The sequence below is a fragment of the Centrocercus urophasianus genome, unplaced genomic scaffold (assembly GCF_019232065.1).
Source record: "Centrocercus urophasianus isolate 14NV4802_14NV808 unplaced genomic scaffold, USGS_Curo_1.0 seq_13, whole genome shotgun sequence".
In the NCBI taxonomy this organism is placed as follows: domain Eukaryota; kingdom Metazoa; phylum Chordata; class Aves; order Galliformes; family Phasianidae; genus Centrocercus; species Centrocercus urophasianus.
Genome location: NW_024884475.1, coordinates 52,217,990 through 52,245,183, shown reverse-complemented (window position 1 = coordinate 52,245,183; position 27,194 = coordinate 52,217,990). Strand labels below are relative to the sequence as shown.

At 39.1% G+C, this 27,194-nt stretch overlaps 1 protein-coding gene across 6 annotated transcripts in view; it reads left to right on the top strand.

Moving 5' to 3' along the window:
* Window positions 1-261: 261 nt before the first annotated feature.
* COL25A1 (collagen type XXV alpha 1 chain) overlaps window positions 262-27,194 on the top strand; it is a 294,538-nt gene continuing 267,605 nt past the window's right edge. For all 6 annotated transcript variants that reach the window (XM_042812563.1, XM_042812561.1, XM_042812562.1 and 3 more), the window contains exons 1-2: window positions 262-333; window positions 753-822. In XM_042812563.1, the coding sequence (XP_042668497.1) occupies window positions 298-333; window positions 753-822 (106 nt within the window). In that variant the 5' untranslated portion in view covers window positions 262-297. The remainder of the gene's footprint in view (window positions 334-752; window positions 823-27,194) is intronic.

Sequence of the window (27,194 nt, the reverse complement as noted above, 5' to 3'; positions counted from 1 at the left end):
GGAAAGGAAATAAAAGCTGCCGCAGCCGAAGGGTGCAAAAGCATGCTGGGCAAGAGCCGCGGAGCCGCAGGACGGGATGGCTGCGGCGGGGAGCGCTGCCCGCGCCGGGCCGGGCCGTGCTGCTCGGCTCTGCCCGTTCTGCTGTCTGCGCTGGCGGCCGCCTCCTGCGTGTACCTGGGGGTACGGACCAGCGACCTCCAGGCCCGGCTGGCGGCCATCGAGGGCGCCCGGGGGGGCTCCGCCGCCGCCGCTCCGCTCCCGCCTCTGCCCGGCTTTTCTCTGGAACGGCTCAACGAGATGATGCAGGAGAAAGTGGAGCGGCTGCTCGCCCAGGTGTGCGGGATGGGGGGCCGCTCCGGCCGCGTGCGGGTGGGGAGAGGGGGAGACCGAGGGGCGCGTGGGGCAGCGCGAGGCGGCCATCGGGGCGCGGGAACGAAGGGCATCGCACGGAGAGCGCAGAGGGTTTTCTCCACGCGTCCCCGCGTTTCTGGCCGGTGCCGAGGAGCGGGCTTGAGATCGAAAATAAATGAAGTTCCAGGGCGTGTGGAGGGGTAAAGGTGAGAGAGAGCCGTTGGCGGTGGGCTCGTTTCGATGGGGGTGCAGAAGTCAGCCCTTCAGGCTGGGTCACGTCCAAGAGGAGAAGCCGTCGCCAGTTCCGCGCTCGGTGAGACAGCTGTAAAGCGGGGCACGCGGGGCTCTGCCGCCGGGTTGTGGCAGGCCGAGCGCCCTCACGTTGCTCCTCTCCCCCACAGAAGTCCTACGAGCACTTGGCAAAAATCCGAGCGGCGAGAGAAGCGCCCGCAGAGTGCAGCTGCCCGCCAGGTAACGCGGCTCGGCGTCCCTCCTCCCGGAGCTGTGCGTTCTGGGGTTAATTCTGCGTTCCGTGTGCGTCAAACGGGCATCAATTAGAGCAAGCTTCTTCAGTAAGCATCAATTGTGTGGCAAAGGTGTAGAGCCCGGAGTTATATCGCGTTTCCCTTGCGGTGTTGGCTTGGAATACACGCTGGTTAAAAGACCACTGTTAGGCTGGCAGATGCCAAATGATGACACTTGTGAAGTTAATGGTCTATGGTAGCAAGGAGAAATACGTTCCATCTTAAGTGGAGTGGTACTGAATCAAGGCATTCTGCGCTCAGTTTCATGAAGCAGAACAAAAAATTCCTAGTGAAAATTTATAGCATGGATTAAAATAAGTGAGGAATCTGTTGCAAGTCAGCAGCATGTACACACAAGAGCTTTTCAGTATTGCCTTGTTTTTCTGTAGTGGGGGATGGAAGTGGTTCCCCTAGGAAGGAATTGCAAGTTTGGTAGTGAGGATTCAGAATGGTGTTTCTTTATGCGACTGGTGCTGTTGCTCAGACTTGGAAACGGGGCCTCCTAACGCTGGGATTGGTTGTCTGTGTGCACACAGAGCAGTGCTGTCTGGTTTTGGTGCTGCTTTTTGACTGCCTGAAAACTGTCGCTCTTGTCCTTGCTTTATAAACATCTGCTGATATGTATCCTAGTGCTATATTAAAAGTTAGGAGAGTAAAGCTGATGTATCACAAGGTGATAGCTGTAAGAACACTGGCACTGCAGTGAAACACCATAGGCACAGTATGTGCCCATGCATACATGTTCTACCACCCTGAGTGAGGAAAAAAACCATGTCCTTTACGGGTGGAATATTGATGCTTAGCAAGAATTAAGCTGAGGATAATGTTTGCCATTAGAGTGTGTGATGGCACTGTGCACGTATGAGTAAGGTGCTCTTTTAGTTAAGGGTTCTATTTCTGCCAAACTTATTTGTCTGGCAGAGCTGCTGAATTACAGTGTTAAAACTGACTGCCATGCTGTTACAGCATCTTGCTGATGTTGCAACTGGGAGCAGAGTATTTTTCATCACTGGTGTAGGAGCTACCATGTCTAGCACAAAAAGAATAATATGTATGACTGTTATAAAAGAGTGCGTAGAATTACTCCACTCTCAGCTAGTTTTGATAAAAGGCATTGATTTACTGTTGCACTACGTACATTTTCTTTCAAGTACGGTGTTGATTTTATTTTTCTGTTGTTTAACTGCAGTCATCATTACAAGGTTGAAGCTTATGTGTTGAAAATGGAATTGCTCATCATGCTGTATACACAGATGTATTCTATGAGCTTGAAATGCTGCTGAATTTGATTCCAAACATTCTCACTCTTCGTTCTCCTTGTTTGAATTCATTTGTTATGTTCTCACTGCTTTCAGACCTAAGGTCAGTACCTCCTGTTTCAGTTGTTATGTGGTGCGTTACTAGCCCGCTACCACTAGAGCTCCACATCATACCAATTTTTACCTGACCTTTCTTCTAAAGACGTTTCATCAAATAGATTGTCAGCAGCAGAATAATCCTCACGTGCGCTGTAAAAATACTCACTTAAGTAAAAGTCGAAATAAAGTTATCTGAGAAATGTTATCTAGGGGTAAGATTTATAAGACAAGGGAAGTGTTTGTATAGGTAGTTGTGGGCATTTGCGTGTGTGTGTGTGTGTGTGTGTGTGTGTGAAGATTAACTCTTATGGGGGATTAGAAATGTGATACTGGGTTTCTCACCTCTGGGTCACTGTTTCAGTTTGAAAGAAAGTTTTGCAGTGATTCAGAGATATTGCCTTGTGATAGCTTTATTTTTGAGCATCTTAAAATGAGTTGATGTTCTCATGCTTGTTACTAGTGGACAGGTGTCTACATCAAAATGGCAATATCCTGGGAGCCTTATCAGGGAGAACAAGGGCTGAATGGCACCACTGCCTGATATTGTGCCTTCCTGACTGCAGGCATTAGGGAGAGCGGGAAGGGACAGAAAATAAATCATTGTTCCTTTATTGGATTCAGTTTGTGGAATTGCTTCTAGACTGGATGTGATGAGCTTTTTGTTTTCTTCCTTAATGCTTCAGCTACAAATTTGGACTACTGTGTTTTGAAATGCATTTAGTTTCATAGGAAAAGAATCACGAAAAGTCTCTTGTTTGTTTTGTTGTCATCTGCTATCTGTGAAGCCAAAGAATAAGTTACCTCTTTACTACATAATTCCATTTTTAATGCTTTATTCTGAACAGGTTCTGCATTTCTTACCTGGGTTTATTTAGTAATACAATGCATGTCTGTTTGAGGTGGCTTTGGAAAGCCTTTGTTGGTACGCACGTAGTTTTTGAGAATATGGCAGCTGCCAGATGGCCACCAAGGAAGTTTCCACCATTCTACTCTTTAAAGAGAAATAAAGATTATTCGGAAAAAAGATTACTTTGTCTTATACCAGAGGAAGAAAGGGAAATCCAATCTGCAGGCAAGAGGGTGATAATGTAGTCTCTGATTTAGGATTAAAGTTATGCAATCGATGTAGATCTCATTAGCTTGAAATGTCCATCCGCTTGTGGCTCTCCGTGGTAGGAAATGCATGTTCAAAGGAAACTGGGTTGGAATGGCTTGAATGCTGGAGAGGCAGCCAGATTCACAAGTGCTCATAGCTTGCAAAGCTGTCCATGTGTAGCTCCTTGTAATGTGACAACAGCCTTGAACTTCCTCTAGAATGAGAAACTGTTAGGCTTCCCAGTTTTTTAAAAATGTTTTCACTAAATGTGTTTTCTAATAGTTAATATTCTCCTAAAAGACACATAGTGTGCAGAGATGCTGAGAGTTTTGATTTTAATTTTGTAGGACTAAAACCAGATACCAAAGATTTTGTAAATATTTTTGTATGACAATAGCAGGCATTCTTTCTCTTATAGCAGAGTAATAAAGTTTGAAATGTAAATGCATACTGACATTCCTCTTAAATTACCTCAGCTCTAACAGGAGTGCAACAGTCACTGCTGGCAGTTAGTCCTCTGCACAGGGGACTGGGGGAAGATTGAGTGGCTAAGTTTATTTTTAACTTCGTATTTTGATTTTCCTGGGTTTCCCAGGCTTTTTGTTTTAAATGAATGTTTCCAAACCATAAGATATGAACAAAAACGTAGGTGTGTAGGTAATTACTTCATATGCCTGAATCTTTCTTTAAAGATTCAGTACCATAATCTGCAGTACCATAGTCAGTTTTTTTTTAGGCATAGTCAGGTACAGTGCTGGATACCAAGTCTAGAATTATACTGCTATGGAAGGAGAAACAATTTAGGAAGGCACAAAGATATTCCTGATTGAGTAGAGTTGTAAGAAATTCTAATAGATTTAGACCCACTTATTCCAAAAAATGTTCGAGTGTATTTGTGGTATTCATAGACTTCAACACAAACTAAGCACATGCTTTCATGTTCTTAGTGAATTGGGCCTTTCTGTCTTGTAAGGGTCAAGCCCTGACACTTGCAATCAAGTGCTGTGAGGTCTCATTCTCTAAGGGGTCTTCAGAGAGCCTGCAAGGTCACATAGGACTGAGATGTGTCAGTACAGAAGGGGTCAGATTTGGTGAGTGGGAAGACTAGCAGCTGATGTGGTATGGTCCTGCATGTTCCTTTAGGCTGCTTTCAGTTCAATAGCTAAACTTCTGTTTATTTCAGAAAAGTGAGCTTCAGGAGTGGATGGCCATTGCTAAAGAAAATTTGTGATTTGGGCTATAGAATTTTGAGAAAGATAGAAAGGTTGCAAAGAAAGACTTTCACCTTTAAAGGTTTTGTACGTTTTCAGAAGTGATTACTTTTCTTCTCTCCTTCCCCCAGATAAAGTTTTTTAACCTCTAGGAAAGTCTTTATAGCAAACTGATTCCTTTAAAAACAAAACAAAACAACACCATTCCCCTCTCCCCTCCCATTTTGTAAGTAGGAGTGTCAATATATGCCATATATATATTTTTTTTCTTTGAAATAAATTTTGCATAGGCAAAGAATAGGGTTGCATAACATAATTTTTTTTATTGTCTAAGTGCATTGTCTCACTGTATGTATGCTCACAGTACTTTGCACATAAAATTATGGGGTTTACATGTTTGTGAGTTGTCTTGCTATTGTTGTTTCTTTTTTTTTTTTTTTTTTCCTCCAAGAACATTGTCTAAGCTTCACTGATTGGTTCTGTCTGTTTAGTCAAGTTTGTTATTTTTGTTTTTTTTTCTTGTACCGCAGACAATGCTCACATTCCTTTGCTCTTTCTTTGTTATTTTCCCCATCAAGAACCGTGTAATTCTCTCACTTCTCTTCAGATATCCGTAACTTCAAAGCCTTTCCAGGTATGGACACAGCCATTGTTCTCTCTTAGCCGAGTACTTCATGCTGTTCATGTAATATAGCCACTTAGATGGCTTGGTATTTGATGTGCCTGCTATTTCACCATGCAATTTGCTATTATTTGGGTATAAAACTTGTTTCAGCCTAGTTGATTATATATAAACCTGTTCATTAGGCTAAATAGATTTTCTGGAAGACGGAGACTACCAGTTGGTCTTCCTCTGCAGTCATTCTAGTGGCAAAGTCCTGTTTAATGGCCACAGCTCACCAGTAAGGTATGTGTGCTGTATGTATTTTTGCATGGAAGGATGTATTTTCTTAGCATCCCAATATACTTTTGTCCTTGCAGACACCTAAGGTTTGTTCTGACATGCAGTGGAAGTAGATGAGCAGACCATGCAATTTAAGCACTCTTTGTTGTTTTCCTGTGTTTCAGAATTACTGTTTCCCTGAGCGTTGTGATTAGTGAGGCTGAAAGATGGAGGAGAAATCATTTTCAGGGATTAAAAGAATCCAGAAATTGTTATCAGCAGGGTATTACTTTGTTCTTTGATTATGATTAGGGGGAAGTATTTTTTTTTTTTTTTAAGATTTAAGAGGTAAAGAAAAAGGGATCTGACTTAAATGTTTACTGATAAAGAATTCTGAAATGAAACATAGATAGAAACAGAAAGTATCCATAGTGTTTTTCCCTTTTACTTAAAATTCCAATGTGTTCTAGCTTTTCCTAGCTCCCAGCACTACTTATTTCTGCCCTTTCTGTATCATCTATTTGCAGAATGCAGTGCTCAGCTTTAATTTTGTAATTTTTCTGACAGGCCTCTGAGTTCCTCTTTCATACTTCTGCTAGTTTGATATTTTTCATTTTAGTTTCTAGATAAAGATGTTTATTGATGTGCAGCAGCATACAACCTTCTGGGTAGTCTGCTGTCTTGTTTGGATGACTGATTAGAGACACTGTTTTTTTTTCCCCACAGAAGATATTTATATTTTATTGGCTAAGATGTGACCTTTTAATTCTGTTGCCTCTGGGTAAGGAGGTAGGGTGTGCAGTGTGATAAATGAAACGTGATGTGGCTCAAAGGAGAGCTGATCAACTGCAAATTGCACCAGAATTCTCTTTTGTACTATTACTGATGTCAGTGGCATGTAACAAAAAATGCTTTGACCACAGAAGTATTATTAACACAAAGTTTTATTCTGAAATCAGTTTTTATTGAACTAGCACAGTTTTGTCAGACAAGGTGTATTAGAAAATGTTGATTTGCCTGCATTAATTGTCCTTTAATGCTTGTGTTTCACTTCTGCATGTCTCCTTCCATGTGGCAACTGTCTGTCTTGAAGAGCTGTCAGAAGAGGAGTGCAGTACAATGTGTCCTTCAGTGTGAGATCTTTAAGACCACTTCTGAAGTAGTGCATCTCTGTTTGCTTTGTTTTTCTTAAATTGTCAATACCTGCACCTAAATCTTGAAGAATATTTAAAGCTGGGATAAGTGAGTTCAGTTCAGCAATACTTTTGCTTTTTCTTTATGCCCAAAAGCCTCAGCCCTTTCCTTAAAGGTTAGTGAGTTCTTTGGAATGTGTTGTGAATGGATCACTGCATTACACCCCTCATCCTCCTTCCTATGTTTTTAAATATATTGGCTGCAGCCTACCTATTATTATTATTATCATTATTATTGTTATTATTATTATTATTTTGAAATACATTTACAGCAAACATCAGCAATCTATGCAATCAGCTTGACTGACAGAATTCAACTTTTACAGGATCTTTTGGGTTGTCAGAAACATACAATTAATCTCTTCAAGGTGCCAACCCCATGATGGCATCAATCTTTAACACACAGAACTTTGAGTCATGTTGCTAACTACAGCTTCTTCAGGAAGGCAGATTAGTTTTCCCTTTGATTATTTCAGTTGATTATATTGCCAGATTTTTTCTGCAAGTCAGCCACAGAAAGGAAATCTGACTGCTTACTTGAACTACTAAGAAGATGTAAGAGGGTACAGAGTAATGTAGGCTGGAAAACACAAATTTAGCCCTGTACAACTGAAGTGGAAACTTGCAGTTAGATAATAGGCATAATAGTGAACACAGTGCTGCAGGCTTGCTTTTTTTTGAGGTTTGTGAACCGTCATATTTTTTTACCAGTTTAGACTTAGAGTAGAGCAAAGCCTGAAAGCAGTGCCTGTTTAAATTCATGTGCTCATCTCTTTTCGTGAGATTAAGCTCAGATGGAAGAAGTTGTTTATGAGAGCTCAATAAAAATGGAATTTCGGGACATGTATTCAAAACTGAATGGCAAATTTGCATGTGCCGGGTTCACATGTACCTTCCATGCAAATACAACTATTTTTTTTTTCCCCCTAAAATCTTTAGAAATACAAGTTTGGATGTTAATGCAGCAGATCATATTTGTGATTCTGTGCTCTACAGCAGATGCGTATGGGCAATCACTGTCAGGTATTTCTTTGCATGTGGTTCACAACTTCTGTTTCTAGTCAGTCATGGCTCAACAAATTGTTGGATATGGCTCAATTTTGGTGATTAAGTGCAGCAATCTCATGTAAACATTCTCCTTGGTTAAAAATGTGCAGCTCTGTGAATTAGTAAATGTGTGGTACAAGAAATTGCTGATGCACAGATGTGCCTGAGCTGTAATAACTTACTGTTTAAATGTTTCCATAGGTTGCCTGGCTCTCATGCTGCACTGTCAAATAAGAAAGCACTTTCTTAGTGGGCAGGCTACAATTTCCTTATTTGTGAAGCAAACCTCTTGACACATCCTTCATGTTCACAGAGAAAACCCCATCATTTTGTTCTTCTTAAAGCAGTGTTTTATGTGTGTTGAAACAGTCTTGTCTGCAATGCATGTTGTGAAATTATCCTTCCTGCTCCTTTCTTGCTCTCAAGTCTTTTTGTATTAAAATTGTTTCCCATTTATATGTGCAGACACAGTTTACAGGAATAGGCACTTACTTACAGTTTTAAGTACTGGATGCACATTCGGGGAGAGTTTCTTACACTTTTAAAGCTTTGAAAACAGATAATGCCTCGTGAACTTTCTGAAGAAATAAGACGTTTTTATAGACCTTCTCATTAGAAATGTATGCGGTTATACTCATCAGAGGTATAACGACAGTCCTCTGTGGGGCAAAGAAACAATAAAAGGGATGAAGAGCATATAATAACAGAGAATATCTTTTTGATAAGTTTTTTTATTACTCTTACAATGCCTTGAAAAAACAGTACAACGATTTCCAAGACTTCTGTTTACAAGGCTATGCTCAACCACGAAATAATGTAGCTTTTAGCAAGTCATTTCTCCTTCCCCGTCTTAAAAACGGAGCAGGAAGTTATTGAGGATGAATAAAGTATATTTTTCTTTAAAATGCGCACATGAGGAATAGATTAGATGGTCTATGAAAATCAGTATATTTAGCTTTAAATAGTCTCTGTTAACCATTAAAGTTATCATCTTAGATTAGGATGTTCATGAAACTTTACTTGCAATTATTGTGTTAGGCAAATGTAGTAGGACATTACTGAAGTGTCTAATGTTTTTGTGGTGTTTTGGTTTTTTTTTTTTTTTTTGAACTCAGTATTTTTTAACGTTGTTTTGTATGACTTAGTCATTATTTTTTAGAAATACATGTTTACTTTTGCCATTGCATCTTGTTTGGGCACGCAGTGGAGAGTGGCTCCCAAATTCACACATTCTCAGGAAGGTGGGAAATGGGGTCATATGGGGAATGATGCTTTTGAGTCCCTCTAAGTAGCTTTCTCTACCTTTCTTGTGGTTTTGCAAGCTCAGCTGAAGGACTGCTGAGTAGAGGAAGAAGGAGATTAAGCAAACTTTCCTCTTCTTCTTTGATCCTCATCTCAGTGCATCACGCTGTACTTTATAACACAGCAGTATGACACTTCTGGTGCTTCCACATGCTTCTGTGAGTTGGAAACAAAATAGGCTGCTTCCCAAGTCACAGTGACATGGCATAGCATATAGCTCACTTAATATAAATGGAGGGAGAACTGGGCATCTTGAGCTTGTGGACAAATCCTACGTGGCGCCAGGTGGCTGATCCACTCCTTTCCGCTAGCTGAAATAGCTGGCTCATGCCGTTTCCTGGTACTACTTCAGTCTGCTGGTATCTCAGAGGTGCCTCCTCTAAGCTACAAGGATTTATAGGAGAGAAGTATTTAATCTTCTCTTCCTTTTGCAGCTAGGAACAGACTCAGCACATAGAGCACATCTTCCCACTCTTCTGAAGAGTTCTAGTACTCTTGGGAGTAAGGAACTGTGGAGTAGGATGTATAGTTTCACTGCCTTTTCTGCTCTGCCATTTGTAATTTTATGCAGTCTTAACAAAATTTCATTTACTTTACCTTCCTGAATATTTTCAGTGTCCCTGCTGACACAGGAAAAAGTATCACATCACAAGCTTACATTAAAGGTTAACTTAGGAATGGGGTTCCCCAAGGATAAACTGATTCATAGGGTGTTGTGCTTAAGACTGTGGTAGAAAACTGCTGTTTTAAAAGATCTCCTCTAAAATGATGGGGATTAGGCTGGAAGAAGTTTTGAAAACAGAAAAATATACTGAGAATCGGATCCAAGACCTTTTTATCAGAGCTGTGGTAGAAACTACAGTGGATTTGTGTGTATATTTGACAGCAAAATTGCACAATGTATTTTGAAGGACACTAACCTGTTAGCTGTCTATTTCTGTGTTTACGATTATGTACCGTCTGTGCAAACAAGAACAGTTGCCTACAGACAACTTATGATGGTAGTACTAGTGTTGCTAGGAAATGACATAATTGTTCTTATATATATATATATGTATACATTGTTATCGTTCTTATTTATAATTGTTACAATTACAATTGTTCTTATATATTTATATATACTGGATAATAGTAGGGTTTTAATGGAGGACTGCAATGCTAAAAGTCAAAGCTTGTGCATCTTAAGTTGAGGAGGTATTTCCTTTAGCTGGCAGATCTAATAATCCTTTTTATGAATATGAGAACCAGTTGCTTGAAGGCACGCACTCCTTCTCCTCCCCCAACGTCATGCCCATACCATCTGAGTAAGCTGTTGTTCTAATTCTCTTGATGTTCCTAAAGAGAAGCCTTGATACCTGAGCACAGGGATATGGCTGCAGAGGATTAGAAGGATAAGCTCCATAGGTCTGTGGATTAATATTCTCATCTAGAATTTACATCTAGATAATGTCCAATGGCGTCACTATGAAGGTATTTTCATGTGTTGGCCGTACAGAGACACTCCTGTCTACTCTTTTGCCACAGTTTATCAAATGTCCCTTTAATGTTTGTGTCTCCATTGCTGTGCTATTGGGTGTTGTCAGCTGAAAGAATGGCTCAGTGGATGGATGATGAATGCTGTGAATTGTTGCCTCAGCTTCACACAGAGCTGAATAATATTCCTCTCAGTTCCTTCCATGTCTGAGATAGCTGTTTAAAACATTAGCAAAAATACTTCTTGAATCCTGATTTGATTCTTGTGGCAGGAGATGTGATCTGTGCAGACATACGTGAGTGTAAACCAAAGTCTGGTAACCGTCAATGTGATCTTTATGGCAATGGTCAACTCTGCTTTCCTATGTTCTCTGTCCAGGCTGGATACTTGACAGCTGTTTGCGAAAATCAATACGCAGCGTAGAGTGTGACGTTATGTGACACCTACAGACGAATGCAGTGGTAGCACAGCAATGGCTCGTGGTGTTTGCAGTAGCTGTCTACCCGTGTATATGAGGAAGTTACAGTTCAGTTTGGAGTATCTTGTGTATGTTTCACAAACGGTTCCTGGACGTAGGTGCGCAGAATGCTGATGAACTATGAAGCCTGAAAGGCACAGTGATGTGGCTTCAGTTTAAAATAAACCAGTGCTTAGACAGCTATTGTCAATACTTACTTATAGTTAATGTATTTGTCATGATGACAGCCATGTTTGTAGGAGGCTGGAAATGTTTTAATATGTGAAGATGTAGTGTTTTTCCAGTGTAGTAAGCACATAAGTGCATTTTATTTCTTCAGTGTATGGAGACTAATCTTAGTGAAGAGAGATTAGTATTTAAATCTGACAGTTGTGAATGTCACTGTAGGACAGCTTTGCATAATTCCTTAGTTTAAATTCCACACTGAGCCACATCCTAATGTGCAGGAGGAAAACCTTTTTTAGCATATTTAATTAACAGGCAGGACAGAAAGTGTTATTGTGGCCAGTTAAAAAGAAGCACCAACTTTCAAAAGTAAACAACCAAGGAGTGAAAAAGAGATGACTGAAATCCTCAACTTTTTTTTCCTCTTGAAATCTGTCTGTTGTTGCAAGGTGGATTTTCTGATGTAATCCAAGCAGTTTCAGTCCACTCTAAGATAATGAGATATTCATATTTGCAATATATATTATAATAACTGGAACATTTGTGGAAAAGACTAAAGGCATATTTAGAGGAAACATCATGCTTAATGTATTACAGCAAGGACAAATAAGCAATAGTCCTGTGTTGTGAATATTCAGTTACAGAGAAGTAAAGGCAAGGCAGAATGTCTTCCTATCTGAGTTCCACTACCTATATGATAGGACTGATGTAAATGTTGTGTATGTCCCAAAGTATGGAGTATTCAAAATTAAGAATAAAGCATCGAAGAGCAGAAAATTCTTTCATAAATCACAACGTGCTTATTTTTGTTGAACCCCATGAGATTCACTTGGGCCCCTTGCTTGAGCCTGTCTAGGTTTCTCTGGATGGCATGCCTCCCCCTGGGTGTGTTGATTGCACCACACGGCTTGGTGTCTCCTGTGAACTTGCGGAGGGTGCAATTGATCCCACTATTGATGTCACTGACGTTAAAGAGCACCAGTTTCAGGATTGATCCAACTGACACTACTTGTTACCAATCTCAGTCTGAACATTGAGCCATTGACCACTTCTCTCGGGGTACAATCTTGCAACCAGCTCCTTATCCATCTATTAATCCACCCATCAAATCCATATCTTCCCATTTTGGGGAGAAGGATGTTATGGGAGACTATATCAAAAGCCTTACTGAAATCCAGATAGATGGCATTGGTTGCTTTTCTCTTGTCCACAGTAACAGTTATGCCATCATAAAAAGCGACAAGGTTGGTCAGAGAGAACGTGTCCTTCATGAAGCCATGATGCCTTTCCTGCATTACCTCCTATTCGTCCATGTACCTTAGCATAGGCTTCAGGAGGGATTTGCTCTGTGATCTTCCAAGGCATTGAGGTGAGGCTAACAGGTTGGTAGTTCCCTAAATCATCCCTTCAACCCTTCTTAAAAAAAAATCAGGTAATTACAAATGCATCCATTTTCAATTAAAGTAATCTTCTAAAAGTTTTTTTTGGGGGGGATTATTGAAATAATTTTTTAAATTATTTGTAAAAACTACTTTAACCTGGAGAACAGACTTAATAGAATACATATGCAGGTGTTGTTTGCTTTTTTTTCCACTCAAATAGATTTTCATGCTTGTACAGGAGTTACTCGTTCTGTTCAGCTCATTCAGCTCTGCCAATTGTTTTAACAATGTTAACCAGCTCTCCTGTTATCTACTTTCCTGATGTTATGCTTGAAAGGTCTCTATTTGCTGAATCCTAATATTCTCTTCCTTTCTCTATGGCAGTATTTAACAAGTTTCTTTGCATGCAGCAATATAAAAACATTTCATGGGTCCCTATTTGAGCTATCAAAATGCAGAATAAGCATGCTAGTTGAGGGGAAGGTACTTCAGCCTGTTGCTAAGAGATATCCGTACTTCAAGAAAATCCAGTTGTCAGTGACTGAGAAGGAATATACCACAGGCAGATACAAGTGGCCTTTTTTTTTTTTTCTTTCATTTTTTTTCCTCTGTTAATAGTCTCCCAAGATAGTTTAATGGGGGATTAAGGATTGATGCAATCTTCAAAGGAGAAGTAGCAAACTAGACTTGAATACTTTTTCCTACAGCTTTTTCCCTGCAACATCTGGAAAAGCTTAACTCAGGGTGGATTTCAATATTCTAGCGGTAGGCCCTAATGGCTCACTTCGTCTTAGCAGTGGATGACAGCAGGGTTTGCTAAATTACTGCAATGGCTTCACAGGGCTTGACAAACATAATGATGTCAAGAGGAAGGGTGACATGTCTGTAGGATATCTTCTACTGAACTGCACTTCATGGACAATGTGAACTCATCTAAGATGTCCAGACTTAACTGTCTTGAGGGACAGTATGTAGGGGAGAATCTACAACCAGAATGCTGTGCTTCTGACAGAAAGTGTTATCTTCCTGTGGAGGTCTGACAAGGAAAGAATTTATAGGAAGCTGGAGGCCGGTGTGAACGAGTAGCAAATTGTTATTCCCTAAGCAAGGGAGTGATCATAATTCTTTTAAATTCTACAGCACTCTGTTCTGGTCTGGTAGTTAACACTATGCAAGAAGAAGCATGAAAATAGTGCATGTGTTGTGCTGCCGCAGTGTTCCTCAAAGCCCCTGGGAGCTATCACGCTGCATTTTATCTCTATTGAAACATCATACTAAAGTGTCTGGACCAGTGGTCTGTGGTATAAATTGATATTGAAGCCCTAAAGGCAGAAGGGTGAACTTGATTTATTCCAGCACTGTTACCATCCTTCTTGCTTCACTGTCTTGCTGTCAGCCCTTCATATCTCCTTGATTTCTTAATTTATGTAGAGCAGGAAGGACAGCAGCTAAGGCTGATCTTTGATCTGTCTCTGGACTGATATTTTGCTAACTCAGAGTCTTAGTTATTGTCCCAGATCTCTTTTCTTTTTTTCCCCCAAAAATATGTCACTTAAATGTTTGGACTAGTATCTACTGATCAGCTGTAGAAAAGTTATTCTCAATACACGTGTTGCTGTGTCTCACAGAATGGAAGCTTACAGGAAAGGAGCAGTGGGTCACAATATTGTTATGTTGCTATTAATCCTAATTTGACACGAGCTGTGATTGTTTAACTTAGTAACTAAGAATAGCCTCTGGATTAATGCAGCCAAAATGATTCCAACTCTTTGGAAAACTACTGCTGGTTCTAAAAGACGCTTGTATAAAAATGAAGACATATATGTCCTCAAATAATCTGCTTTCATGTGCCTAAGTATACTCATTGTGACTGCATTCAGTGTTTCTTAAACACTTTGCGGTGTGCCCCGGCACACAAGAGGTCTACCTTTTTGTGAACTTGACATAGGGTTCTTAGTAAAACGAAAGCTTCATGAAAGATGTAATTGTATGCATATGTACCTCCTGAATAAGTGGCCCCCCAATTTCTTTATGAACAATCAAAAGGAGGCCTAAAACCAGCAATTCCAAATCTGTTTTTGTTTGATAAAATGCAATTAGATCTTGAAATTATGCCATCAATAAATTGAACGAAATGACTTTTTATAGATTATAACAAAAGTAAATTATGTATAAAAAAATGTAACATATATGTTCTTTAATTAACAAATAAGGTTCATAATTATTTTCCTATACGTGTTGCAAACAGAACAGCTACTAATTTGATATAACTACTAGTGACCAGCAGCAGGTGGCTCGTGTTCATTTGTGTTCAACAAACATGCTGCATTCGGTTAATTTCATTTTTTTAGTTGCATACAAAATATGATCTTTTGACATGGTCCTTTTTGGAGTATGAAATATCTCTTGTTTTAACTCTGGGGAGAAAGATTGATTTCTTATTCTGCAGCTTGTGAAGAACTGTTAAAATAGGAGACAGAAGTTGCAAAGATGTAATAAAATATTTTATTCCTATATGGCACATTGAGAATTATAGAATGGCTTAGGTTGGAAGGGACACTAAAGATCACCCAGTTCCAAGCCCTTGCCATAGGCAGGGTTGCCAGCAAACCAAATGGTTGGACACTTGTAGGCTAGATGTTATATACATCTGAGGCATTAAGTCCCTAGCAGTTCATTTGCACATGAAGCTATATAGATATGCGGGTGCCAATAATAACAGCCCACTTTTTTGACATAAATCTGTAGTCGTTCCTCTGCTTTCTGTTACTCTTAGAATGGTGTTTTTTTTTTTTTTTTTTTTTTTTTTTTTTTAGTCTATTTCATGTTAAAATGTAACCTGGATCACATATCATTTATTGCTGCTGTCCTTCAAAGTTTGCTTTTTCTGTTTTTTCCCTTAAGTAAATCATAATTTGGCAGGTCAGACTTGCATGATTCTTTATTGTCCCAATGGGTTTATTAACATTTTTCAAACACCTAGGTTTCTAACATTATGTTGGGTTAATGTACCTTTTCTGGAGATCTGTTGAACGTTTACTGACAAGTGAGTAACTTAATTTACTGTAGTAATATTTTAGATATTTGCAGTTACATACTTAAAGAAGTGAGTTATAGGATAAAATGTGTTTCCTTCAAGCCAATAGCACTTTTAAGACTGCATTTTTTCCCCCATGGTGTTCGTGTGTTCCTGAAGTCTCATCTGCCAGTGGTAAAGTAGCAAAAATAAAATAGCACTCTCCTATATAAAACTGTCCCTCCCAGGCCCCTCACCCTGCTCCTTCCCCCTTCCTCACCAGAATAATTTCTGCCACAGTTTGAACTGTTCAGCTCGTCTACGCAATCTTTTTAGCTATCTAGCACGGCTTTGTTTATTGCTTTAATAGATGATCTGGAGAGAAGAATTGTAATTACACATTTATAGGCTGAAGCTGAAAGGCATTTTGTCTTTCAGGCTTTCTTCCAGTGTTCCTTTTTGTACGCCTTAGTTTCTAGAACAATAACTTGAGAGGATCTGTGAGGGTGATGGAGGACAGAGCTGGAATTCAGGCATCAGAACTGAAAGATTTACAAGAGTACAGAAGTGGAAAAACAATCTGGAAAAAAAAGTTTTTTTTTTTTTTTTTTTTAAAAAAAAGGAAAAAAAAGAAAAATGTGATCCAGTGTGGATGAGAACAAAATACTTTGCTTGTAAATAAGTTTGTTGTGAGGACATTGATGAAGTAGCTGTTCTGAAGAAACGCCTGCAGTTTATAGTGAGTCACAAGCTGACCATAACTTAAGGGCTACACTCTTATGAGAAACGTCAAACAGGCTGTTTGAAACGTGACAGCTCTTCCACTCAGAATTGGTAAGGTATCACTTGCAGAGTTTTGTCCAGTTCTGGGAATCATTTAAATACAGATGTGGATCAGATAAAGAGTCCAAAGCGCAGCTACAAGAACCATCTGAGGAAAGCCTGAATACAAGGGAGTTTCAGAACTAGAGTGCTTTAGATTAAAGCAGATAAAACTGAGGGAGGAGTAAATTTCCAAATTTGTGTAAGTCAGCTGCAAAATAAGGTAAAAACGGTGTGGTTTTTTGTTTCCTATTGCAGAAGACAATGTAAACAGTTGAATAGATTACCTTTGAAAGTTATAGCACATCACAAGGCAGAAATTTCTTTTTCTTACTGTATGGAAGTAGACTTAGATAATCACTGGAAAATTGCTCCAGTATTGCCACTCCGTTGCTCATGCTGAATATCCTGTGCATTACATACTGACTAACTGCTTGCAGCAGGTAACTTGGATTAATTTATTCCTTTCAGAGATGCCACTTTTTAGATCACAGAATATATTCTCCATTATCCTTATACTTGATTGTAAAAGGTAAGCTGCTTATAGATATAGATGTAATATTAATATCAGAAAACCATAGGTGAGAAACTCTGGGGCCAAGTACTATGGCTTGTCCACGAGAGAAGGATGGATTAGGGAGAAAAGAGAGAGGTATCTGGAAAAGAGAACACTGCCGGTTGTTTCATGGGATGGTAGTACTGAAATACTGCAGCCACAAGATATTATTTCAACAAATAAAAAGTAGGAAATACTCTGCTAAAGTGATTTCTTGGAGAAAGGTATGCTTTTGGGGCATGTAGTTATTTTTTGCGTAGTAACTAAACTTTTTCATAGAGTTGCTTGTCAGTGTTTGGCTTTTTTCTCTTTGACATATTTGCTTTTTTTGTAATATATTTTACTTTGGTTTCAGTGAGGCTCTATGTCTCTTTGCAGTTATTTTTACATGGAAGTCAAGCAAGTATGGCTCTATTAAGTGCTTGGTTGGTAAACTGTCGAGTAAAAAATGCAAACATACTGCAGCAGATGTTAGTGAGTTAAGCTTCATAGTGCTTTTTTTCTTGTCTGCTATTTCTAACTTAGTAAGTTACGGTAGCATTTGTAGGAACTGTGTGGTTAGTATTTTCAATTTTTTTTTGTTGACACTAGCATCACTGGTGAATCGCATACCCTAGTGTTTCTGAAATACATTAAAGCATTAATAAAAGTAAGGGCAATATCTACTTGGTTTGAATCACACTTCGAGCTCCGTGCTTTCTGTGCCTTCTGTGGGGAAAAATGTTATAGTCAACCATGTACTTCTGTTGGCAACATTTCCATATATTTGAGGTGGCAACAGTGATTGTGCGAGCATGACTTTAAAGTCTGGCTGAATTCTTAAAAACTGACTTGTAAAATTAACATATTCAGGAACTGTCTGCTCCCTATCTGTATACAGACATTAAGTATAATTGACTTAAGTGATAAAAAAATACGATTCTTCCCAGGCCTGTCAGCAGCAGGATAAGCTAGGTACTATTTTTTAGGTATCATCAGAATGGTTGCACATGTCACAGGGCTAGTCGTTCTCACTCGTGCTAATGCTCATAAGCTCCTGTTGTAGAGGGCTTTGCCAGTGAGATGACTGATACGTTGTAACTTACATAAGCTTTATGGCAATAGTGTGTGTGAATAAGATTTTGTTTTGGTATATATATATATATATTTTTCTTTAGTTTTTTAAATCCTTTGCAGCATCTGTACGTATACTACTAAATCTTGTGGCTTGTAGAAGACCTATAGAAAAATGTATGTTGGACAAAAACGCATTTATGTAAATCAAAAACACTGAACTGAAAATATTTGTCAGATGTGAACTCTCAGTAATTTCACCAGAATTCACTTCCAGCCTTCCGAAACTTATTTCTTGGAGTGCTGTTCACATATAGTTTGCCTTCTGCAGCTTAACATCTAAACTTGCACCCTAAATTAAGCTTTAAAATTATTTTCACATGGAACCATTCTCTTTAAATTTGCTATTTATCAGTCAGCCAGGCAGCATGTGAGTTAATATTGATTTCTGAGAAATTGTACTTGTGTTGCCTGTGCAGTCTTTAGGGATCAGGATATCCATGTAAATTAAATAAACACAGTTAGGCATGCATGTAAAATGAAGCTGTAAGAAAGATGTCCTAACAACAGTCATGTTTCAGAGTTGAGAAATGTATTTAGGGATTTCAGTGATCTGAAATCTGTGAGTTAGGTGCCCATTTGTGGCTATGTTTTTCTACTTCGAGACCTAGTCAGAATGACAGCATGTTCCTGTTAAAGTCTGAGGTTTGCTGCTGGTAATGATTTTTTTTTTTTTAATGTAAATTTTTTTTCAACATGAAAAGAAATGATGCTTCAGAGGCAGCTTCTGGGACTCCAACCTCATGGAAGTAAATCCAGGATGGTGGGCGGGCCCTTGCAGGACCCTGCTGTGTGTCTCATGGGTTTGGTTTGCCTTTCAAAAGAGTCAATGGTATACATGATGGTAATTAATATGCTTTAGTAAGAGGAACTGTATTCCCACTAGTTGTTATGAATTAAAGCCCTTTGTGATAAATTTGAACAAAAGAAATGCTATACTTCTCCTTACAAGTAGCTTTGTGTTTTTTCTTTACCTCTGCTTGTGTTAGGAATGTGATTAACATTGGAGGCCGCTACCTCTAACAGCACTTTGCCTCATTAGGTTTGCTTTCTGGCCTTCGCTCTCTGTGGTGATGGAAAACTTGTCTGCAGCCTTTGGAGGATTTGTTAGCACGAAGGGGGGAAAGAAGAGATTGCTTTATGTTCTTGATTCATTCAAATGGGAGTGATAGCTACGTCTTTTATGAATGTGCAAAGTTGCATAAATATTGTGTGAATGTCAGTTAGGGCTCTGTCTCTTGTAACTAGTGGATTATAATCTATACTTAAGATTTAAGCAACTTAAGGATTTTAAATATGAATGGATATGAAGACATATCGTTGAACAACACTCTCTTATTTGTTTGTGGTCTTAAAAATGAGTCTGAAATAGCAAGTGTCTTATTTATGTCTTAACAGCATTGAAAAGGCAGGTAATGATAGTCAGTTACTAAACTAGTGTGAAATTTTGTAACTGTCAGCAGTTTTAATTTTTATTTATATTTTATTTATGTTGATACTTCAGAAACTCTAAAGAGTACAGCAGCTGCTGATCAATTAAACATGAAATAGTTTGCACTTCCTACGTGTGCACTGCCAAGGAAACCTCCATGTGCTGTCTCTACCATGTTGGGTTAGGAAATCTGCATTATTTCATAAACATTAAAGATGTTACTTAAAGATCTTGACAAATCTACATTGTTAGAAGAATCATGAAAAATTTTACAGTAACATCACCTAGTAATTGGCAGCTGTTAACTGTAAAATCCATTAAATCCAGTGTATTTTGTATCTTAAAACAAACAAACAAGCAAAAAAAAAAAAAAAAAAAAAAAAAGGAAAAAACCCTACCAAATTAAAAAAAAAAAAAAAAAAAAGCAAGAAAAAAATACCCAACAAACAATCTGTCACCAAACAAACAAAAGCAACAAAAACAAAGAATTCCATGCAAAAGCACCATTACAGATTTCAAGACTTTCTTCATTTGTGGGTGTATCGTTTTTGATGCAAAATAATCCTCCAGTTCTTTAAATTTAATTGGCAATAAGCTATTAAGAGAAGTTGTTTCAAGTGTTAAAGATGAAGGGCATAAGGCAGGGGGTGTATGTAGTATTTACTGTGTAGAAGAAATGTAAGCCAATGTTTATTTGCTGGTTTGGTGTCAAAGTTTTTGTTTTGGAGATGATGATTGGAAATGTGCGACAATCCAACACCACACCCCATCTCAACTGCTGTAGAATCACAGAACAGTTTGACTTGGAGGGATTCTTTAGAGATCATCTAGTTCTAGCCTCCATGCCATGGACAAGGACTCTGTCCACCAGATCATAGTGCTCAAAGTTCCATCCACCTTGCTCTGGAGGACCATTGTGACAGATGATCCTGAAGTTGTGGACTTAGATGAATGCAACAGATGTTTAACTTAATAAAGTTGGAAAGTGTGAGATCAAAGCATAATAAATGGTATGAGATAATGCATGGAATTTGTCTTGGTTTGGTTGGGATAGAGTTTACTTCCTCTGTAGTAGCTTTTATGGTGCTTTATTCTGGATTTGTAATAAAAATAGTGTTGGTGATGCACCTTAGTTGTGGCTGAGCAGATCTTACATATAGTCAAAGGCTATTCTGTACCTCATACTGCCTTGCCAGCAAGAAGGTTGGGGGTGCAGAAGAGTCTGTGAGGGAATCAAACCAGAACAGCTGGCCGTAACAATCTGATATGCTCAGTAGTGAAACTGTGTGGGAGTTGATCTGGAATTTTAATGAGGAAGAGAGAAATAGTAAGAGAGGTTTGGTTTTCTGATGGTGTTCTGGAACTGGCTTCTCACTATCTTAATTGAAAAGGGCCCAAGGTGCTGAAACTAGCCAAGATGCAAGTCTTTATCATGGTGTTGTGAGTCATAGGTCTTGCTTTGCAAATACACTCACTCTTACATGCTTTGTTGATCTAGGTCCACAGCTTGACATGGTACAAGCCAGGTATCTGTGTTCTTCATCAAATATATGAAGAATACACTCAGTACCCCTCAGCAGTACCCAGTTGAAAGTTGCTGTTTCACTGGTATTGCTATTCTACCTGTCATGCAGGCCAGATCTACTAGACTTAATGGTAAAAGCGTCAGGCTGTTTAGTCTGGACTCAGAGTACTTTGGACTCTTTCCAAAATATTAGAGTTGGTGGCCAGCCTCTTTTGCACTTCTCCAGGCCTCCATCTTAGGGCCAGATCTCTTCAATGTTTCTATTAAAATGAATAAATAAATTTGGAAACACGGCTAAAATACAAAAAGTTTAAAATAAATTTGCGATTGACACCAAATTAGGAAGAGCTGTTAACCTCCTTGAGAGCAGAGAGACCTTACAGAGAGATCCTGACAAATTAGAGGGGAAGGACTTGTTTGTTAACACCAACTGTGTTAACAAAAACAAATACCAGATTTTATGTGTGGAGCTCGCAAACCTATGTACAGACTGCAGAGTGAGAAGCTGGAGACCAGCTCAGTAGAAAGGGATCTGGGGGTTCTAGCTGATGACAAGTTGAATACGAGTCAACAGTGCGCCTGGGCTGTCAAAAGGGCCAGTGTACCTGGGCACGCATGAGGCACAGCGCTGCCGGCCAAGTGAGGGAAAGGACTGTTCTGCTCCACTCGGTGCTCTTGTGTCCTCACCTTGAGCACAGTGTGCAGGTTTGTGACCACGATGTAAGGAGATAAAGCTCTTAGAGAACATCCAAAGGAGATCTACAAATGTGGTGAAGGGTTTGGAGGACAAGATATTCGAGGAGTCACTGAGATCCTTTGATTTGCTCATCTCGGAGCAGTGGAGGCTGGGGGATGCCCCATGGTAGGTGCAGTTCCTCGTAGAGAATGGAGGAGCAGCACTGAGCTCTGCTCTCAACAGAACCAGGACCTGAAGGAAAGGCGTGGAGCTGTCAGGGAGGGTCGGGATGAGTGTTAGGAAACGGTTCTGCACTGGAGGTTGGTGGGTATGGAACAGGCTCCCCAGGGTAGTGGTCATGGCCCCAAACTGCAGGAGTTCGAGAAGCATTTGGAAATGCTTTCTCAGTACAGAGTTTGAATTTTGAGTGGTCCTCTGTGGCACTAGCTGTTGGACTCAATGGATTTCATGACCATAATGAACAAACAGTTTGCTGAATATTCCTATGTCCTTTTTACAACTTGGAGAATATGATTTGTCCAGAAACCATAGAAGTCATGTATTATTTGAAGACAGACTGCATTTTAGAGGCTGAAATACAGAGATGTTTAGGCTCTTGACCTCAGAATAGTATTTCAAGGCCTAAATCTTTGGAATAGTTGCAGGAGAGTAGGGTTTTTTGAGTGTAAACGAAGCTGAGGTTTTCAGTGGGAAGGCAGCTAGACTGCATGCAGTACACTTAACTTTTAATCTCAGACTGTAGTGCTAACAGAGTGGGTGGGGTAAGAGGATTTGAGAAAATTCTAAGGAGTTAAATACCTCCCGCAGACTTGTGATCCTGCATTATTTTGAGCAGTATTATCTTTTTCAGTGCCTTTGAAAAGCTCTTTTGGTAGAAAGTTGAAGTTGCTATAATACCTTCTGTGAAGGTGCATTTCAGTATTAATAGTTGGGAGTTTGACAGCTTTAAACCTTCCCAGTTTTGTTTAAATCTCAGTTTAAGAAATTTTTATTTGATAAAGAACGGGATTTGATTTCCAAGGCATGTTTTATAAAAACTTTGGCTAAAGTGTATTTTCAGGAGAAAAAAAAAAAAAAAAAAAAAAGGTAGTAGGAGCTGAGATGGATATTGGAATTTGAATCTGAATTCAATGATAAAATCCTGTTAAGTTCACCTTCACCCCCCATTACACTCTCTTTCCAAATCTGAAATAAGTCGTCCTGTCTTTAAGCAATTGAAATGGGTTTATTAAAAATAAATTATTAATAATAAAAATCTAGGAAGTGATCTTGGTATTTCATTACTCCTAGGATGTCATAGCTTCTGATGATAGATTGAATTAATTTTCCAGAAGTTGCCTTATATGAGTATTTCCATCCATCTAAGTAAAATATCTCAGTGAATTATTCTCACCTTATGAGGTAAGAAGTTTGTGTTAGCAGTAAGGATAGTAAGAGAGAGTGCTATAGAAACAGCAGTAAACGAAGAGGAAAATATGTTAGATTTTGACAGAGACAATGGTGTTCACAGGAATAATGCCTCCCATTTTATATTATGTTGGCCCGTGGTGTCAGAAATAGATGTTAGTGGTATGGCAGTGGAGGTTGAACCTTCCCACCAATGTTCCCTTCCATGTTGCTGCTGTGTAGCAGATGGCAGCAGAGGGGCAGTCTGGCAAAATGGTTTCTGACATGGAAGTATGTATGAAGCAGAGGTGGAAGTAAATTCCTCCATGAGGAAAAAAATGGTACCCACTGACAGTCATTGGCACATGCTGAATGTTTATGGAGACCAAACGGTGGGTTTCAGCACTATGAGGCGGCGGGTGGAATGTTTTAGCAGTGCCAACTGCCATGTTCTGGAGAGCCTGCTTTAGCTGGGGGTAGGGTGAGGGTGGATAGGCTAGTCCCCAGAAGTCTGTTCAGCAAAGATTATTCCTAATAATCTTTTGAACCCACTATATAGGTGTGGGTATAATTGGGTTTAACTGGAGTTGCCTGAAAGTATCTGTCAGTAATACGAATGTTGGAGGAAAAAGGTCCACGTCTGTCATGGCTCTTGGACCAGCATTTCTGCTGGATTTGCTGTGATTCTTATTGTCTGTGCTAATACTGTAGCTTTTATTATTGGTCCCAGATGTCTAAAAATACTATTCTATTGCTTTTATATTTATTTTATTTTTGAGGGATAGATACTGTTGCTTTGTACCAGTGTAAACTGAAAGTAACTCCTTGAAGTCAAAGTTCTCATTGGTCTCATACAGAGATTACCTTTCCTCTGATCTGTGCAAGTAAGTGATGATTACTTCCAATGTACAGAAATAGGCAGCCATTTCTGCTGTCATTTCTATGTCTCTAATACTGGAATGTTGCCATGTGTGCTGACAGCATTAATCTGTTAATTTGTAAGAGACTAGAACTGAGCCAGATCGCTTCAAGAACACTGCTGATCAGTAGTTTAAATATTTATTTTAACCTGGGCATGCTCGTAAAAACAAGAGAAATGTATCAATTTCCACACCAGTCAAGGTCAGGTTTAAGCAAACTTAAAAGTACAGTTCACTTTAGCTAAACTGAATCATAGAAGCAGATACAGCATCCATGAAATGTGGAGAGCTGTTGTTGTTTTTTTGTTTTGTTTTGTTTTTCTCTTTTCAGTCTTATAACCTCTGGGAACCATGCAGTTTCTTATGAAGTCTTTGAGGTCATCACGAGATAGATCTACCTTGCTTTTGAATGAAGTTTAATGATAGATTATAAGTTCATAATGTACTTCATATGAACTCCTCAGCTTGTTTATTCATGTGAAAGCATAATGGTATAATCCAGTTAGTCACTACATTATTTTTTTAATAATGGATTAGCATTTCATACTGCTGACCCAGGGAAGGGATTTTTATTTTTTGCTTTGAAAAACTGCAATGCATGCTAATAGCTTAAAGATACTAAAATAGAACTTGAAGGTGTTTTTAATGGTTAGATGATTTAGGTTTTAATTGTGTTCAGAGGGCACAAGTTTAGTCTTTGATTTCAACTGTGAGATAGCTATAAAGTTTTGATTTTTTTTTTTTCTTTAAAAATGTCAATTTTCAAATGACGGACTGCTGTGCTCTGTTTATCTGTATTTTGGCAAATGCAGCTGTCTTAGTAGATTATACAACACCTTGTTCAGCATTTAAAGGGAATAACACAAAAATCAAGTGAAGCTGGTTACTGAAGCTTACAGAACTCCTAACCTACTTTAAACATTACTTGCCTGTCAAGGGGATACTGTTTTTCATCAGTGAATGGCCTGGGTTGAAAAGAACTGTAATGTTCATCTAGTTTCAGTATGTGTGGGGTTCCCAACCACCAGACCAGGCTGCCCAGAGCCACATCCAACCTGGCCTTGAATGCTTCCAGGGATTGGGCATCCACAGCCTCCCTTGGCAACCTATTCTGATGCATCACCACCCTCTGTGTTTTTCTTGAAATATTTTTGTGCCTGAGATGTTTCAATATTCAGACTTCTAAAATATTATATCCTTGCAAATGAAGGGGCTGAATACAGAGTTTATTTCAAATCAATTTGGGTTTCGTTTGAAATGTTTACTACTTTCAGTTTAACAAAAAGAGAAACCTATAGGGGGGCATGTTTCCATCATATCAAATGTGTATTGTTATTCTGAGCTTCTTGGTGGTCTGTTTGCTCTAAAAATCCCATCTTTGGAAACATCACACAGTTTTATTACTGTTTGAATGATAAAGTATGCATTAAAACAATAGCTGTTTTCATTACTTTTCTCTGTGCTGGGCATGAATTTCACTGTATTGACTGTGCTGTCTCATGGAATTTTCTTCACGTTTTTTGCTTCTACAATTCAAAAGCATCTGGAGCACTAAAACTATTTTAGAGGGAAAATAAGCTTTCAGCATTCTTCCTGGTGAAGAGTAATACCCTTCCTTGCTGTAAGAGGTGGTGTGCAGAGGACGGGCGACACCAAAACCAAACATCCATTAGTGCCATAGAATCGTAGAATGGCTTGGATTGAAAAGGACCACAATGATCATCTAGTTTCAACCCCCTGCTCTGTGCCGGGTCACCAGCCACCAGACCAGGCTGCCTGGAGCCACATCCAGCCTGGCTTTGAATGCTTCCAGGGATGGGGCATCCACAACCTCCTTGGGCAACCTGTTCCAGTGCATCACCACCCTCTGTGTGGGAAAACTTCCTCCTAATATCTAACCTAAACCTCCCCTGTCTCAGTTTAAAACCGTTCCCCCTTGTCATGGAGTAGGTATTATATTTGAATGTTTTGGGTGCTGCCAAGCAGTCACTTTCATCCTTTTTTTTTTTCTTTTCTTTTTCACAAGGACATGTATAGTAACAGATTTTGAGATGCATGAACTTTGTCTTGGAAAGTTTGTGCAAAGGTTTCTCCTTTTTGGATTAGAGAGCCTTAGAGTTCAGGGGGAGGCTGTGGCTAAAGTTCAAGATTGCAAAGAAGCAAGTGGAGTAAGTATGGACTTCTCATCTGCTGCTGCAGTTCCAAACTTGCAGTGAAGGACTGTTTTTCTGGTGGTTGGCCCAAGTGGGAAGCGGCGCAACTGTTGGTCAAGCTGCGGTCAGTTTGTGGCTTACCTACTAAATGCCAGTGACAATGCTTTTATGAAATCTCTGCAGTTTTGTCTTGTGAATTTTTGTAGGAAATTGATTTTGTGGCACGGTTAAAGGCTGTTGTGTTCTATATGGTCAGGTCATCTACTGTCAATTTTTAAATAAGAGATTTCAGCCCTGATAAGGAAAAGGAATGTCCATTTACAAAAATATGCTACATGCATATTAAAATTAACAAACATTCTGTACTTATTTTTTAGCATTGTCTGCTTTCTTAAATAACTCTTGCTTTGTGTGAGTTCAGAAAGAAGGGTTATTTCTGTTCTTTTCATCTAACCTCTTCATGGGGGGAAAAAAAAAGAAAAAGAATTTGCCCAGTGAGTTTCCTGCCTTTATAGAAAAACCAACTAGAGAAGAAAACAGAGGCTTCATCTCTTGAAAGAAATGGGCAGTCTGAGCCATGAAGGAATGAAAGCGTTCAAGTCATCAAAGCATATTTAAAGACAGTATCTGAATCACCAGCAAAACAAAGTCATTCTTCAGGTTTTCAGAACTGTGGGAGTATGAATTTACAGGTGCCTCTCTTTATGATCTCAGACGGTAATGTGGTGTGTGTGTGTGTGTATGCTTTGTTTAAGCATCAAGTGAACTCCTTCACTAAATAATCATTTTTATCTCCATGAGAAGGAGTATATTTTAGAATCTGGGAAACTATTGATAGCTATCATGAGTTTTGAATTCCTTGTTATTGAAGAAGCTCAAATATCTTACCTGATGCAAATTCATAACAACGTGAGCAAAGCAATCCAGACACTACTAGGTAAATCACATTAATTCTGACCGCAGTAAAGAGCACTCAACTGATTTATTTATTTATTTTCCCACTGGGAAGAAGGAGTGAATAGAAAATAATTAAGCAGGACAATCAATCTCCAGGCTGTCATCTATTAAATAAAGATGACTTATCATACATGCTAACATTTGAGGTCATGT